Source organism: Ipomoea nil, unplaced genomic scaffold, assembly GCF_001879475.1.
Source record: "Ipomoea nil cultivar Tokyo-kokei standard unplaced genomic scaffold, Asagao_1.1 scaffold1026, whole genome shotgun sequence".
NCBI lineage: Eukaryota > Viridiplantae > Streptophyta > Magnoliopsida > Solanales > Convolvulaceae > Ipomoea > Ipomoea nil.
Genome location: NW_017617454.1, coordinates 3,504,599 through 3,517,968, shown reverse-complemented (window position 1 = coordinate 3,517,968; position 13,370 = coordinate 3,504,599). Strand labels below are relative to the sequence as shown.

The 13,370-nt window shown below is 35.9% G+C and overlaps 3 protein-coding genes across 4 annotated transcripts; 2 read left to right on the top strand and 1 right to left on the bottom strand.

The window, feature by feature from the left end:
- The first annotated feature begins 1,061 nt into the window (after window positions 1-1,061).
- LOC109180646 (U-box domain-containing protein 21-like) lies at window positions 1,062-2,539 on the top strand. The gene has a single exon (XM_019330344.1). It carries the CDS (start codon window positions 1,176-1,178, stop codon window positions 2,511-2,513), a length of 1,338 nt encoding a protein of 445 aa, XP_019185889.1. The 5' UTR covers window positions 1,062-1,175; the 3' UTR covers window positions 2,514-2,539.
- A 5,719-nt stretch (window positions 2,540-8,258) lies between these two features.
- Window positions 8,259-9,525, top strand: LOC109180266 (probable methyltransferase PMT19). 2 transcript variants are annotated; one of them, XM_019329758.1, is made up of 2 exons: window positions 8,260-8,468; window positions 8,502-9,525. In XM_019329758.1, exons 1-2 carry the CDS (start codon window positions 8,315-8,317, stop codon window positions 9,521-9,523), a joined length of 1,176 nt encoding a protein of 391 aa, XP_019185303.1. In that variant the 5' UTR covers window positions 8,260-8,314; the 3' UTR covers window positions 9,524-9,525. The 2 variants fall into 2 exon arrangements, with proteins under 2 accessions (XP_019185302.1, XP_019185303.1); XM_019329757.1 differs by having other exon boundaries at window positions 8,259-9,525.
- A 393-nt stretch (window positions 9,526-9,918) lies between these two features.
- Window positions 9,919-12,625, bottom strand: LOC109180189 (PHD finger protein MALE MEIOCYTE DEATH 1). The gene is made up of 3 exons (XM_019329677.1): window positions 11,969-12,625; window positions 11,588-11,831; window positions 9,919-11,499 (listed from the first exon to the last, which is right to left on the bottom strand). Exons 1-3 carry the CDS (start codon window positions 12,261-12,263, stop codon window positions 9,984-9,986), a joined length of 2,055 nt encoding a protein of 684 aa, XP_019185222.1. The 5' UTR covers window positions 12,264-12,625; the 3' UTR covers window positions 9,919-9,983.
- Between the last annotated feature and the right edge of the window lie 745 nt (window positions 12,626-13,370).

Here is a 13,370-nt window from a genome sequence, read left to right as displayed (position 1 = left end):
GTATGTTAAGTGTTAAAGTTTTATAACTTTAATTAAGGGAATAAAATATATTTATTTCTTTTTAAAGTGTCACCATAAATAATGTTTACAACATATAATGTTTTTTTTTTGTTAGGCCATGAGGTGTTATGAGCCAATAGTTATACTGTAGAAACGTGTTCACCATGCGCATGGTGAACACAGGGGTAAATCCATAATTTCTATATTGTAGATTCATAATTTCTATATCATATTGTAGATTCATAATTTCTATACTGTAGATTCATAATTTTTTTACTGTAGATTCATAAGTTCTATACTGTAAATTCATAATTTCTGTACTATAGATTCATAATATCTGTAACAACAAATGAAAAAATAAAATTATGAATCAACGTTTTCAAAAAAAAAAAAAAAAATTATGAATCTACAGTATAGAAATTATGGATCTACCCCTGTGTTCACCATGCACATGATGAACACGTTTCCACAATATAATTTGCGTGTTAAGAGTATACCCTAACTATAGGAGGCCGCTGGCCAATTAAAAAGCAAAGTGCCACATTGGTTTTTGCATACAATATATAATATTTGACTCTGTTTATTTCATTTTTTTCCACTGTTTCATTCTCCATTCTTTATTTTGGAATTAGAAAAATATACAAATAAAAAACATATGAGAATAGGGAGCAAATAAATAATGAATAGAGAGTAAAAGAAAAAGCTAAGCACCACAAAAAAGAATTAAATAACGTACATCTTCAAAGCAGTGTGGTATAAATGTCTAGCAATTGACAAGTCGGGCACCGACTGGCTGACCCTGACTCGGTCATCCGACTCGGTTTTTTCTAATTTAAAAATAATATTAACTATAAAATAATATATATTTTTTAAAAAAAAATTAAATTTATGAAATACTCGCCAGCTCTACGAACAATTGGACTTGCCCTTTTCAAACGTTCAACGGTCAACGTTCAAATACTGCTACAACCTTAATATTTTGAACGTTTCCCATTCCTACCTTTGACCCACGTTAAAGGGTATATATATAAACATTTACTCCTTCCATTCCATTCCATTCATCATATATACCTCATCTTATAGCTAACATACATACCAATAATTTTGTAACTCGAAGATCAGATCAGAGTTTAAGAGCTTTAAAGTTCGAGTCTTCTGAACGTTACAGATCAGAAATGACTTTTTTGAAGAAGTTTGGCAAAGCCGCCGGGCGTGGTGGCCGGAAAAAGAAGATTTCCGGGGTGGGTTCACTGGGAGAGCTGACAATTCCCACCAATTTCATCTGTCCTATAACGCTGGACTTGATGAAAGATCCGGTGACATTGTCCACCGGAATCACGTACGACCGGGAGAGCATCGAGCGGTGGCTGGAGGCGGGGAGCAAGACGTGCCCGGTGACGAATCAGGGTTTGACGACGGCGCGTGATCTCATACCCAACCACGCCATCAGGAAAATGATCCAAGGGTGGTGCGTGGAGAACAAGTCTCACGGCGTCGAGAGGATCCCGACGCCGAGGATTCCGGTGAGCCCTTCCCAGGTTTCCGAGGTTTGCGCGAGGATGGAGGGCGCGGCGGAGCGTGGGGACGACGCGAAGTGCGCGGAGTTGCTCGAGAGAATTAAGGTTTGGGGTAAAGAGAGTGAGCGAAACAAGAAATGCCTTAGAGAGAACGGCGCCGGCGGAGCCTTGGCGGCGTGTTTCGAGTTCTTCGCCGGAGTTCCCGGCGCGAAACACGCGGATTTGTTGAAGGATTTGCTGTCCGTACTAACATGGATGTTCCCCGTTGTCGGAGAAGAAGGCAGGTCGAAGCTAGGGTCAAAAACGTCATTACGTTGCATGGCATGGTTTTTGAACGGCGAGGATTTATCCGCCACTCAAAACGCACTAATAGTCCTCAAAGAATTACTCCATTTGGACCAAAATTACGCCAACGCCCTCCTAGAAACCAACCAAGAAATCCCCCAGGCTTTGTTCAACGCAGTGAAAGTACCGATCTGCCCTTCCGATAAAACCACCACCAAGGCTTCCCTCACCGTCATGTACCACATGATCACCTCGCAACCCAATGGCAAAAAGGTCATTTCAAAGCTCCTGGACGCCGGCCTGGTCTCCGTCCTCCTGGAAATCCTCGTCGACGCCGACAAAAATGTCTGCCAGACGGCGTTAGCGGTGTTAGACGGCGTCTGTTCAAGCCAAGAAGGGAGAGAGAAGGCTTGCAGTCATCCATTAACGATGCCGTTATTAGTGAAGAAGATCATGAGGGTTTCGGAAGTGGGCACGGAGCTGTGCATCTCGGCAATATGGAAACTGTGCAAAGGTGAAGATGAAAGGGCCGCCATTGAAGCACTGGAATTGGGAGCTTTCCAGAAGCTTCTGGTGGTTCTGCAAGTTGGGTGCGGAGAGAAAGCGAAGGAGAGAGCGACGGAGTTGTTGAAGCTGATGAATCTTTACAAGGATAGAGTTGAATGCTTGGACTCGTCCACCGGCTTCAAGTATTTGAAAAGGTCATACTGATCGATGATCGGAGACGGACCGGAAAAGTAAAACAATTTTGTTGTGTTTAGCTTAGGCAATTCCGTACATAAATGTATACAATCATACTCTTCTTTGGTATATACCAATGAAAATTATTATTATTATTATTATTATTGAAAATTTTAGGTGTCTATTACTACAAGATAATTGACTCATGCCCGAACTGATCTGCGTTTCATTCATGTTCCCCACCTTATTTATACAGTCTGGTATGTAGTCTCTTTGAATCGCCCACACAGCCAAGGCCCAAAGGTCCGACCAGTCGCTAAGAACAAGGGTCGACCGACCAGTCCGTGGTCGACTGACTAGGCCTTGGTACCCTATCCATCAACCTATTTACACCAAGTACTATGATTAGTTGATTACATTGTTCTCATACTATCTAGTAGTTCCTCATAAGGTTAACCTTTGAGGTAAATTGGCAGTCCAAGGAGACTCAATTATGCGGTACATAAAATTTAAGCCATTCTTATTTAAGTATCTAGAAAATTAATTGATCAATGTACTCACTTGAAAGAACTAACTATCCCACCAATGTCTTATGGATATTTGAATTTTGTAACAATTCCCTTATGTTCTTGTTGACACTCACAATAATGAGACAAACAATCTTAAGAAGGGGTGATAATATACTAAATGTAATGTACAACATGCTCTAGTAGCTCAGAGCTACCAAGGACAATCCCCTTATTATTACACTTGAATTGTCTACTCCTATCTCTGAAACCGATGTTGGGTTATAAACGGTTTAATTTACATCAACACGCTTAAATAGCGTATATGGTTATATTAGTGCAATTACAACCCCCATAGTATGTCTCATTACAAAGTGTTGTGGTTAAATTGTTCCAACAATATTATTTAATATAACTCAAATAGCATATAAGGTTGTATTGTAAATTGGTACAATGTTGATTGATATTTTAGAAGATATATTATAATGAACTTTTTCCAATCGTTATACCGTGCACCACTGCGCACATAGCACTGTGCGCCCCGTGCCTCCCAAAACGACGTCATTTTGTTAAGTTGTTAAAAAAATCTTATGTTTCGAATGTACATAAACTCATAACAGAATACACATAATCTAACATAATACATAATACACATAAACTTTTAACTGTATACACGTAATGGGGTTTGGCTAACATAATATACATAAATTTTTAACTGAATACACATAAACTCATAACACAATACACATAAACTGTTAACTGAATACACATAATGAGGTTTGGTTAACATAATACACATAAACACTTAACTGAATACACATAAACTCATAACACAATACACATAAATTTTTAACTGAATACACATAATGGAGTTTGATCTGTTCGGACGGACAGAGTGACGTCAGCATGAAATGCGCACGTTTTGTGCCTGGGCGCACATAGCTATGTGCGCCGTGGTGCACGATATAAATTGGCAACTTTTTTTACAATAGTTTCAAAACGCAAATTATGCCGTGAAAACATGTTCACCATGCTTTGTGAATATGGTCCCAAACGACATCGTTTTTACCGAAAAATAAAATAAAATAAGTTAATTTGATGTTAACGGCGTTTTGCATTCTATGTTCATATTATGAATTTACATTTATTAAATTATGAATTTTTTGTTATGAGATTATAAATTTACAATTATGTAATTATGAATTTTCTGTACATTCATAATCTCATAAAAGAAAAACATTTATTAAATTATAAATTTTCTGTTATGAGATTATGAACTTACAGTTATGTAATTATGAATTTTCTGTACATTCATAATCTCATAACAGAAAATTCATAATCTCATAACAGAAAATTCATAATTTCATAACTGCACATTCATAAATTCATGTCTGCACATTCATAATTTATGAATGTTGAAGAAACTTGCGCGAAGAGGAAGTGAAACCGCAAAATGTGAATATGAAGAAAAAAAGTCGCGCTGTTAATTAAAAAAAAAAAAAAGATTGATGAAAGATAACGATGCCCGTAGGCACCGTTACTGTTTGGGACTCTATTCACCATGGACGGTGAACACGGTTTCATGGCATAACGATTGGTTTCAAAAGAGGTGGGCTGGACATAGTATTCAATCATATTGGATATGGGCCATCTCGTTGTGGCATAACAGGCTTTTATTTTAACACATGGAGTATAATAGAAGCATGCTGCATGCGGTTTTAGAATATGTCAATGATTAAATGAAAAAAAAAAAAGAAAAAAAAAAAAAAATATATATATATATATATATATATATATTATTTTTCACATTTACAACTTTTGCAAAAGTTAATGTAATTTTATACAACTATTAAGTAATTGTAAATTTACACTCTGTAGTCTGTACGATTGAATAATGTCCCATGAACACCAACTAGATAGTGAAATTAAATTATCAAAATAAATAAAGAAATAAAGACATAAATCTTATAAATATTTGAAGATAAAATTTTAATTTTTGATGATCATAAATATTATAATCTAGTATAATTTTTTTAAAAATACATTGAACATAGTAGGTATTGTGTTTCAAAAAAAAAAATAACTTTTAACAAATACAATTAGTTTTTCTTATTATTTATTCTATTATAATTAGATTTTTATATCGATATCATAATAAATGAAATTGAAATATTTTGTTGACAATAAATCAATGATGCATATGTTCCACACATCAAATAAGATACAAATGAACACGGTTGGAAATTATGAAATTTCCGACCACCTGAATGTGATCCTAAATCAAGTCAAAAGTCTTGTTCCGACTACTTTTGGTATTCGGAAAAACTTTTGTTGCTATTTCCGACCACTTTTTGCTTTTGAATTGATTTAAGACACTTTCAGGTGGTCGGAAATTCCATAATTTCCAGTAGTGGAAAAACTAAACTCTTTCTCTAAAAAAAGGGTGAGATTTTATTTTTAAAAATTAAATTTTTAAATAAGAAAATCATATAAAAATAGATACACATTATTCATGCATTCATTAAAATTATTATTAAATTATATTATATTTATAGAAACTACATATACACATATGTATGCAATTATATTGCCTCTATTTTACATAGCGCTGGTAAAACTAACAAAATGAAAAAAAAATAAAAAATATTGAAGGTAAACTTGGTAAGAAATTATAAATGTACAATACAAGTCAACTATTATGTAGTGTGATGACATCTCTATTACATTCAAAATGGGTGATCACAAGATTAAACTCTGGTGAATGGTAATAAGGCATTGATTCTTTGTGCTGAAAAAGTTTGAGAAAGTAAGAAATCATGCATGAGTGTTTCAAAAACAAATAATAAATAAATAAATGTACAATACAAAGAACACCAAATAAAAACATTTAATACACTAATATCACTAACATATTTTTAATTCTAGTTAAGAACTAATGTTAGAATAAATGTAAAAAAAAAAATAGAAAAAGTAAAATAGAAAAAAAAATTGCAAAAAAAAAACACAACACAAATAACATAAAGAACAAACACTTAATACAACTATACTACCAACATAATTTTCATTTCATTAAGGACTAACATAATTGCCTCTTATTAAATTTTAGATTTTTTTTTTTTGAATGCTTATTAAATTTTAGATTAAATATTCATGAACTATAAATATTTGAATCAGTAAAATCCACTAATAGTTATTTAAACAAGACCAATTTAGTACGTGTAAAATTATGTATAAAATTTTCAAATTTGTATGCATTTTGCTAATTTTACTTTGAAAAAATAACATTTTTATAGAGATACATATTTACGTTCTTCAATAATTAGGCAAGTTTTAATAATAATAATAATAATAATAATAATAATAATAATAATAATAATAATAATAATAATAATAATAATAATAATAATAATAAATGACTAATTCAATTTACCTATAATTTACAAGTTATTACACAATAATAAAATTTACTAATATATACCCTTATACACAATCATATTATATTCCATAAGACGAAAATTTTCCCAAATCTAATGCCCGTTTACTAATTTATACACTCAAATTTAAGAGATTAAGGCAACTTTTATTCAAATCGCATGCATATTATTAAACTCATGCCCCGTACCAACTAACATACTAACATATAATATGATGACATCTCAATTACCATTTTAAGTGAATGGATAAATTTGAATTTAATGATGGGGCTTAGATTTTTTGGGCTAAAAATGTTTAAAAAAGTATAGAACAAATACTACTTTGTAAAAAATCATGAGTATATATATATATAAGGTTTATATATATATATATATATATAGGTTTAGGATTAGATGCGTATTTTCTGTTGCATTTTACACATTCACGCACATTAAGTACAAATCTCAGACACATTAGGCATAACACTCACGCACATTGAGTACAAATCTCACGCACATTAATAACCGCACAACCACACGGGAACCTTTCACTATATATATATATATATATATATATATATATATATATATATATATATATATATAAAAGTTTAGGATTAGGCGCGAAAATGCAGATAAGGATGATTAATGACTCTTTTAAAAGAAATTCTATACGAAATGTTCATTTGAAAGCTCAAAACCATGTACTTGAAGGCACAAAAGTGTGCATTTGAAGATCAAATTCTGCACTTGAAGGTACAAAAATGTGTAATCGAAGAAATCTATGGTACCAAAAAGGAAAATTATTCAACTTAAGTGTTATTGAAACAATTACCCGTACAAATCGTTTGTAAACCTCACAAATTTTCATTAGAAAAGTTAGTTATATTTTCATAAGAATAGCGAAACTCTCGAGATTAGAGTGCAATCTTTTGTATTATTCAACTCATTTAGTACAAAAAATAAAAGGAAAAAAAAATTAAAACTAAGTAGGTTCGATTTACCTCCTTATGACCATGTGACAAGTTTATAAAGTTCAATATATTCTGGCCTAATTAAAAAACATTTAAGTATTAAAAATAAAAACAAAAAAAAAAACAAAAAAACAAAAAAACAAAAAAAAAAAACGTGAATCCTAAAACTTGCAGGGATCTATGCGACTTCAATTCCAAGAGCATTGAAAAATTGGGAATTCACATTCACATATCACATGGATCATCCCGCAAAATATGTATTCTTCATCATCACGCTTCAAGACAGCGTACCAAACATTTTGTCAACCTTAAATCTGAAGCCAAATACATACATACATACATACTAGATTAATTTAATGTAAAACAGACTAAACCTCATTTCTTGGAATAATTAAATTATTCAATTCTCTTCTCATGCAGATCAGATTTCATCGAGCATCCCCCATTGTTGACATTTCAACCATGCCACAGATCACGATACTTCTTTTCTTCACATACCAACCCCAAAATGATAAAATTATTCATTCTAAAAACTATACCGTTTAGTTTATAATATAATTGTAAGATTCGAAGATTTACTGATATGTGTGCTTAAGTAAAAAGTCTAAACTCGAATTAATAACACATGTTAGGACTAAGATGGTAGGGGTGGAGAAAGGTAGCATCTAGTGCCAGTTGATCACAAATATGGAACGGAGAGAACCAACACAAATATATATATAATCATTATAGAATATGTGAATTATATAACATTTTCATCAGTCCCATTTTATCTGTCCTACTTGATATTTATATGGAACGGAGAGAACCAACACATAAAATGGGCCGGAAGGAATATAATATATGTATATATATATATATATACATAGGCTAACAACTTCAGCACGCCTGCAGATCTGATCTTCTTCAACTTTAAGCTATTGATCCAAGTGGGATTTATGGATTCTCCTCATAAACACAAGTCCTTTTCCTGCAATTTTTTCTATCTCATCCTTCTTCTCTCCTCCAATCTTCTCACCTTTTTCATTGCCACCACCTTTAATCCTTCTTGTTATCTATATGATCAACAAAGCACTATTGCACCCAAATCTGCAGTGAAGAACTCTGCTTTACCAGCACCTACGAACTCTGTTCAAGAATCCGATGACTCTCCGGCTGAAGATTCAGACCTCCCGCCGGAGTTCCTCGCTTTCACGTCTCCGCAGGAGCTTCCATTTGGGTTCAACACAAACTTCGACTCCGACAACATCAACCCCCCAGTTGGCCGGCCGTGCACCGATTTTCCCGACGAACTTCGCCGCTTCATGTCGTACCAAGTCAACGGCTCCTGCCCGGACGACGAGCTCCTAGCGCAGAAGCTTCTTCTCAAAGGCTGCGAGCCTCTCCCTCGCCGGCGATGCCGCCCGGCGGCGCCGAAGGAATACGCCGAGCCTTACCCTCTCCCGGAAAGCCTATGGACCACTCCATCCGATTCCAGCGTCGTCTGGACCGCATATAAATGTAAAAGCTACTCATGTCTCATCAATCGCATGAAAACCCAGAAAGGCTTTGACGATTGTAAAGACTGCTTTGATCTCAACGGCCGCGAAAAAGCTCGCTGGGCGAGCTCCGGCGCCGGCGCCGGCCTGGATTTCTCCATTGACGAAGTTCTTGCAGTGAAAAAACCCGGCACGATAAGAATAGGCCTCGACATTGGAGGGGGAGTGGCGACATTTGCTGTAAGAATGAGAGACAGAAACATTACAATCGTGACAACTTCCATGAACCTCAATGGTCCTTTCAATTCGTTTATAGCATCAAGAGGGGTTATACCATTGTATCTAAGCATTTCCCAGAGACTTCCCTTCTTCGACAACACGCTGGATATTGTGCACTCCATGCATGTTCTCAGCAACTGGATTCCCACAACGCTGCTGCACTTCATGTTCTTCGATATCTATCGGGTTCTTCGCCCCGGTGGGCTGTTCTGGCTTGACCATTTCTTCTGCGTGGGGGAGCAGCTGGAGAAGGTTTATACGCCATTGATTGAGAGCATTGGATTCAGCAAGGTGAAGTGGGTGGTGGGCAGGAAGATGGATAGAGGCCCAGAGCTCAATGAAATGTACCTTTCAGCTCTGTTGGAGAAGCCATTGAACAATTCTTGGTGACATTGTCCCAAAAAGTTGGTCTATAGGCCAATTTTGGCTTATTTGACCACTGTTAATTGTTTGATTTAGTTAAAATATCAATATAATTGTTTGGTTAATTAGCTTTTTGCAATTTCAAAATGCTAAAACTCAAAAAACTACTCCAAACAACTTTTTCAGAAAAGAAATTATACCAAACAGCTATCAGCTAACACTTTTTTACAACAGCTAATGTTATCAACTTAGTTATACCCTCTAATTAACACAATCAGCTAACAGTCATTTACCAACAAAAGCTAACTGAGGCATATTTTCAGAAAAAGAAGTTGGTTTATCATATATGCATGATTACAAACATTATCCTTGAATTGTTTTCTTGAATCCTTTTTGCTTTACACAATTGTCCAGAACAGAACAGATGACCACAAAAAGAAAGGACTAACAATAGCAGAATAAAAAGCTATACAAGTAAAACGTACATTCAGAAGTAGAGTGCAGTATCAGCCTCAACTTGCCAAGGAATGAGGGCAGTTTCATGGCAACCAAGTTCAAACCCACCGAGTGTTCTTGTTGGAGCGAGTCTACCACAACATACCTCGCACACGAACAATGGTGGCACAGCCTTATCGTCCTTAATCCCAACACACCGAGTATGTTGCCATATCTCGCATACATCGCACGAAATCATCCTCTCCCCGTCATCATCTCGAGCCCCGCACTTGCACTTGACTGTCCAGTTATGAGCTCTATCCTCAAACTTCAGGTCACCCGCAAAAGCCAACCCCAAACCCTTCATGAAAAGTTGTGTACCGGACTCAACGATGCCAAAAATTACTTCATCGTCCCCGACTCCCTCCAACCCCTTGATGTCTGTCACTACAAATTCCTCCATGGCACAGTAAGTGTCCCTCATTGCAGCCTGTATAGCTAGTTTCAGATCGCCAATTGTTGAATGCAGAGGAACCACAATGTGCTCTTTCGGGATTATGCCCTTAGGCAGTACTGTTTCCATGTCAATTGAGCTTGGCACTACTATGCAAATGAATCTCAGCAAGTCGTCGAGCTCATCTCTGAAAGGCCATTCCTTCACGAAATGCTTGGTATCGAGAATAGTTTGAGCAGCAAGGCTTACAACGTCGGATTCTTTATAGCCCAAGAGTACGTTAGAGTAGAGACAAAAAACATCTCCAAAAACATCAACCGGAGGCACTGCAGTAAGTGAAGCCGGTTTATCCGGCTCAGGAACTAGAACTCTTTCCTGATCAGTCTGATCGCGATTCTTGAGTTCTTGGAGCGTGTACTCCAGCACCCTCGTGGCTCTATTCACAGCACGGTGCACAACATAGCTACCAACAATCACATTATTCATTGACTTGAGAACATGATCAATCAGCCCGGTATCCCCAATGTGGACACGTGCAGCATCTCGTACCTCTTGCCTAGTCATCCCATAACTGCCCGATTTATTATTCTCTTGTTTCTTCTCTTTCAATGCATCGACAATCACATTAGCTGTGAATTCCAGCCTTCTCAACGGCCATCTGCTATCCATACATGCCGCGAGATTCACAAACTTTCTGCACCTACCTGATCGGTCCTTCCCCAAAGGCTTACTCGGAATAGTGGTCCTGATCAAGCGCTTTGAAGAACACGGTCTTACTGTTGGAAGGGCTGGAGCTTTTGACTTGAGAGAGAGCATGAATCTGAATAGATCCCGAAGAGTGGACAGCTGAGTTCGACTGAGGTTTCTGTAAGATAAAATTATTTGCCTAATCTCAACACCATTTCTGGAGAGATTGAAATCATCAACAACATGATCAAGCTCTAAGGAGCTCAGGGTTTGTATTGCTCTTTCATAATCATGCTCCATCACTCCGAAACATCCACGCCCAAATCTGTATCCCCATCTCCCGAACCACGAGTGACCGTATGCAACACCGTAGAGTAGCCTCAGATCCATCGAGTGTTTCTTAGACAGATCCTCAACAGAAATGTTGCTGGAACCCAATAAGAACAATTCAATATATCAAATTCAAATACTAATTAATCGTTTCATAACTATAATTGAAGGAAGTTTTTTCATACCGAGCTTGAAGATTAGTACAGATACGATCCCATAAGTCCATTATTTCTCTACCACACAGGAATTTTGACCCGCCTTCTATTCCATTAACGCAGAGCAAATGGCCAAACCCATTACAGTGGATCATCCCGTGAAGGAGATGGGTTTGAAGATCCAGAACACCTTCAGTCAGCGGCTGATTCCATTCATCATCGATAGGAATTATAAAATGATACTTCCTTTTCGACACTAAATGTTGGCTCCAACCTGAAATACAGTTCCCATATCCCCATTAACCCTAGAACAAACAAAATACAATGAAGCTAAAACCTCAATTCCCAAAACCAATTTCAGCAATCAACAAAAGGGAAACGAAATTGAAGAATATAAGGACTGGGCCTTACCGGCATATCGGCAGTGGTTGCAGACTTGGTGGGACGAGCGATTGACGGTCTCTTCAATGGTGTAGAGAGGAGCTGCAAAACCCCTGCTTTCATGGACCAGAAATGTAATCCAGATGGGCATTCTTTCAACTTCGTAATCCTCAAGCTCGGCGCATTCTTGAAGGAAGAATCGGATGTTGTCGACAAATGGGCCGGTGGGGAAAATGGGGTACCCCGCCTCTGCAAAACTGTGGAGGCCGAAGAACTTGGGAGTTTTCTTCCTCTTCTTGAAAGCTTCTAGAATCGGTGGCGACATTTTTCCAGCTTCCGATTAAGGGATTCAAGATTTTACAGTTCTCAAAATCTTTGCATGCAGAAAAACGAAGACGATCGTAATTCGTAAATGGGTTCAGTTTCAGAGTTCGTTATGTTGACTTAAGTTTCAAAATGGTGGGTGGCTGCTGCTATTTGGCGCTCGACCTGGAGGTTTTGAGTTCGTTTTGACGGAAATAACCCTTTGCGTCATAGTAATCGGAAATTTGAACTAGGGGCATAATGGGCAGGGACGGTTTGACTGTTGAATCATTGACTGCACCATTGACTGCCTGTTGGGATTCTCCGAGATGTGGCGACTTGAAACTGAATGACATGAACAAGTTTGGATTTGGCATATTATCAATATTTCTTTCCTTTTTTTTTTTCTTTTTTATTTTTTTTTTAACTCCTTTCTTTCATTTCAACTTACTTTTCTCTTTTCTTTTTCAATTTTATTTTTCGGACTTCTCTTCTTCACTCCTCTTTAATCTTATTTAATCAATTCAGATTTATTAACTTTCATATATTTAAAATTTTAAAATTACACTAATAAGCTAAAAATTTATTTAAAAGCATCTTCCCTCCTAATAAAATAACTCCCTTTCTCTCATTTTATGTGTATAGCTTAATTAACCAGGTTTGACTAAAGTTATTTTGAATTTAAATTTTCATAATATTTAGTTTAATATTAGTATATTATTTCAAAAAAAGAAGTTAATATTAGTATATAAAATTTATACACAGGGTATATAAAGCTACTATAAAATACAAAATATATATATATATATATATATATATATATATATATATTAAGCAAAGAAAAAATAATTTATTTAATCAATGGATTGTAAACATGACATGTAAAATGTGACAAAGAAGGTAGTAGATACAATCATTTCATAAACTAAAAAGTTATAAATTCAAGACCAGTCTTATAAGTCCTCATCTAACTCTGAGCCAGACTTGAAATTTTATAAACTTAAGGCATGCTAGTTCTAGCCGAGTTCATAGCTAGTTTAATTTTGAATTGATTCGTGAGTCGTGACCACAACTAATTAATAAGTTATATATTTATTTTACACAATTCAAAACACTTTTAATTGCGTTA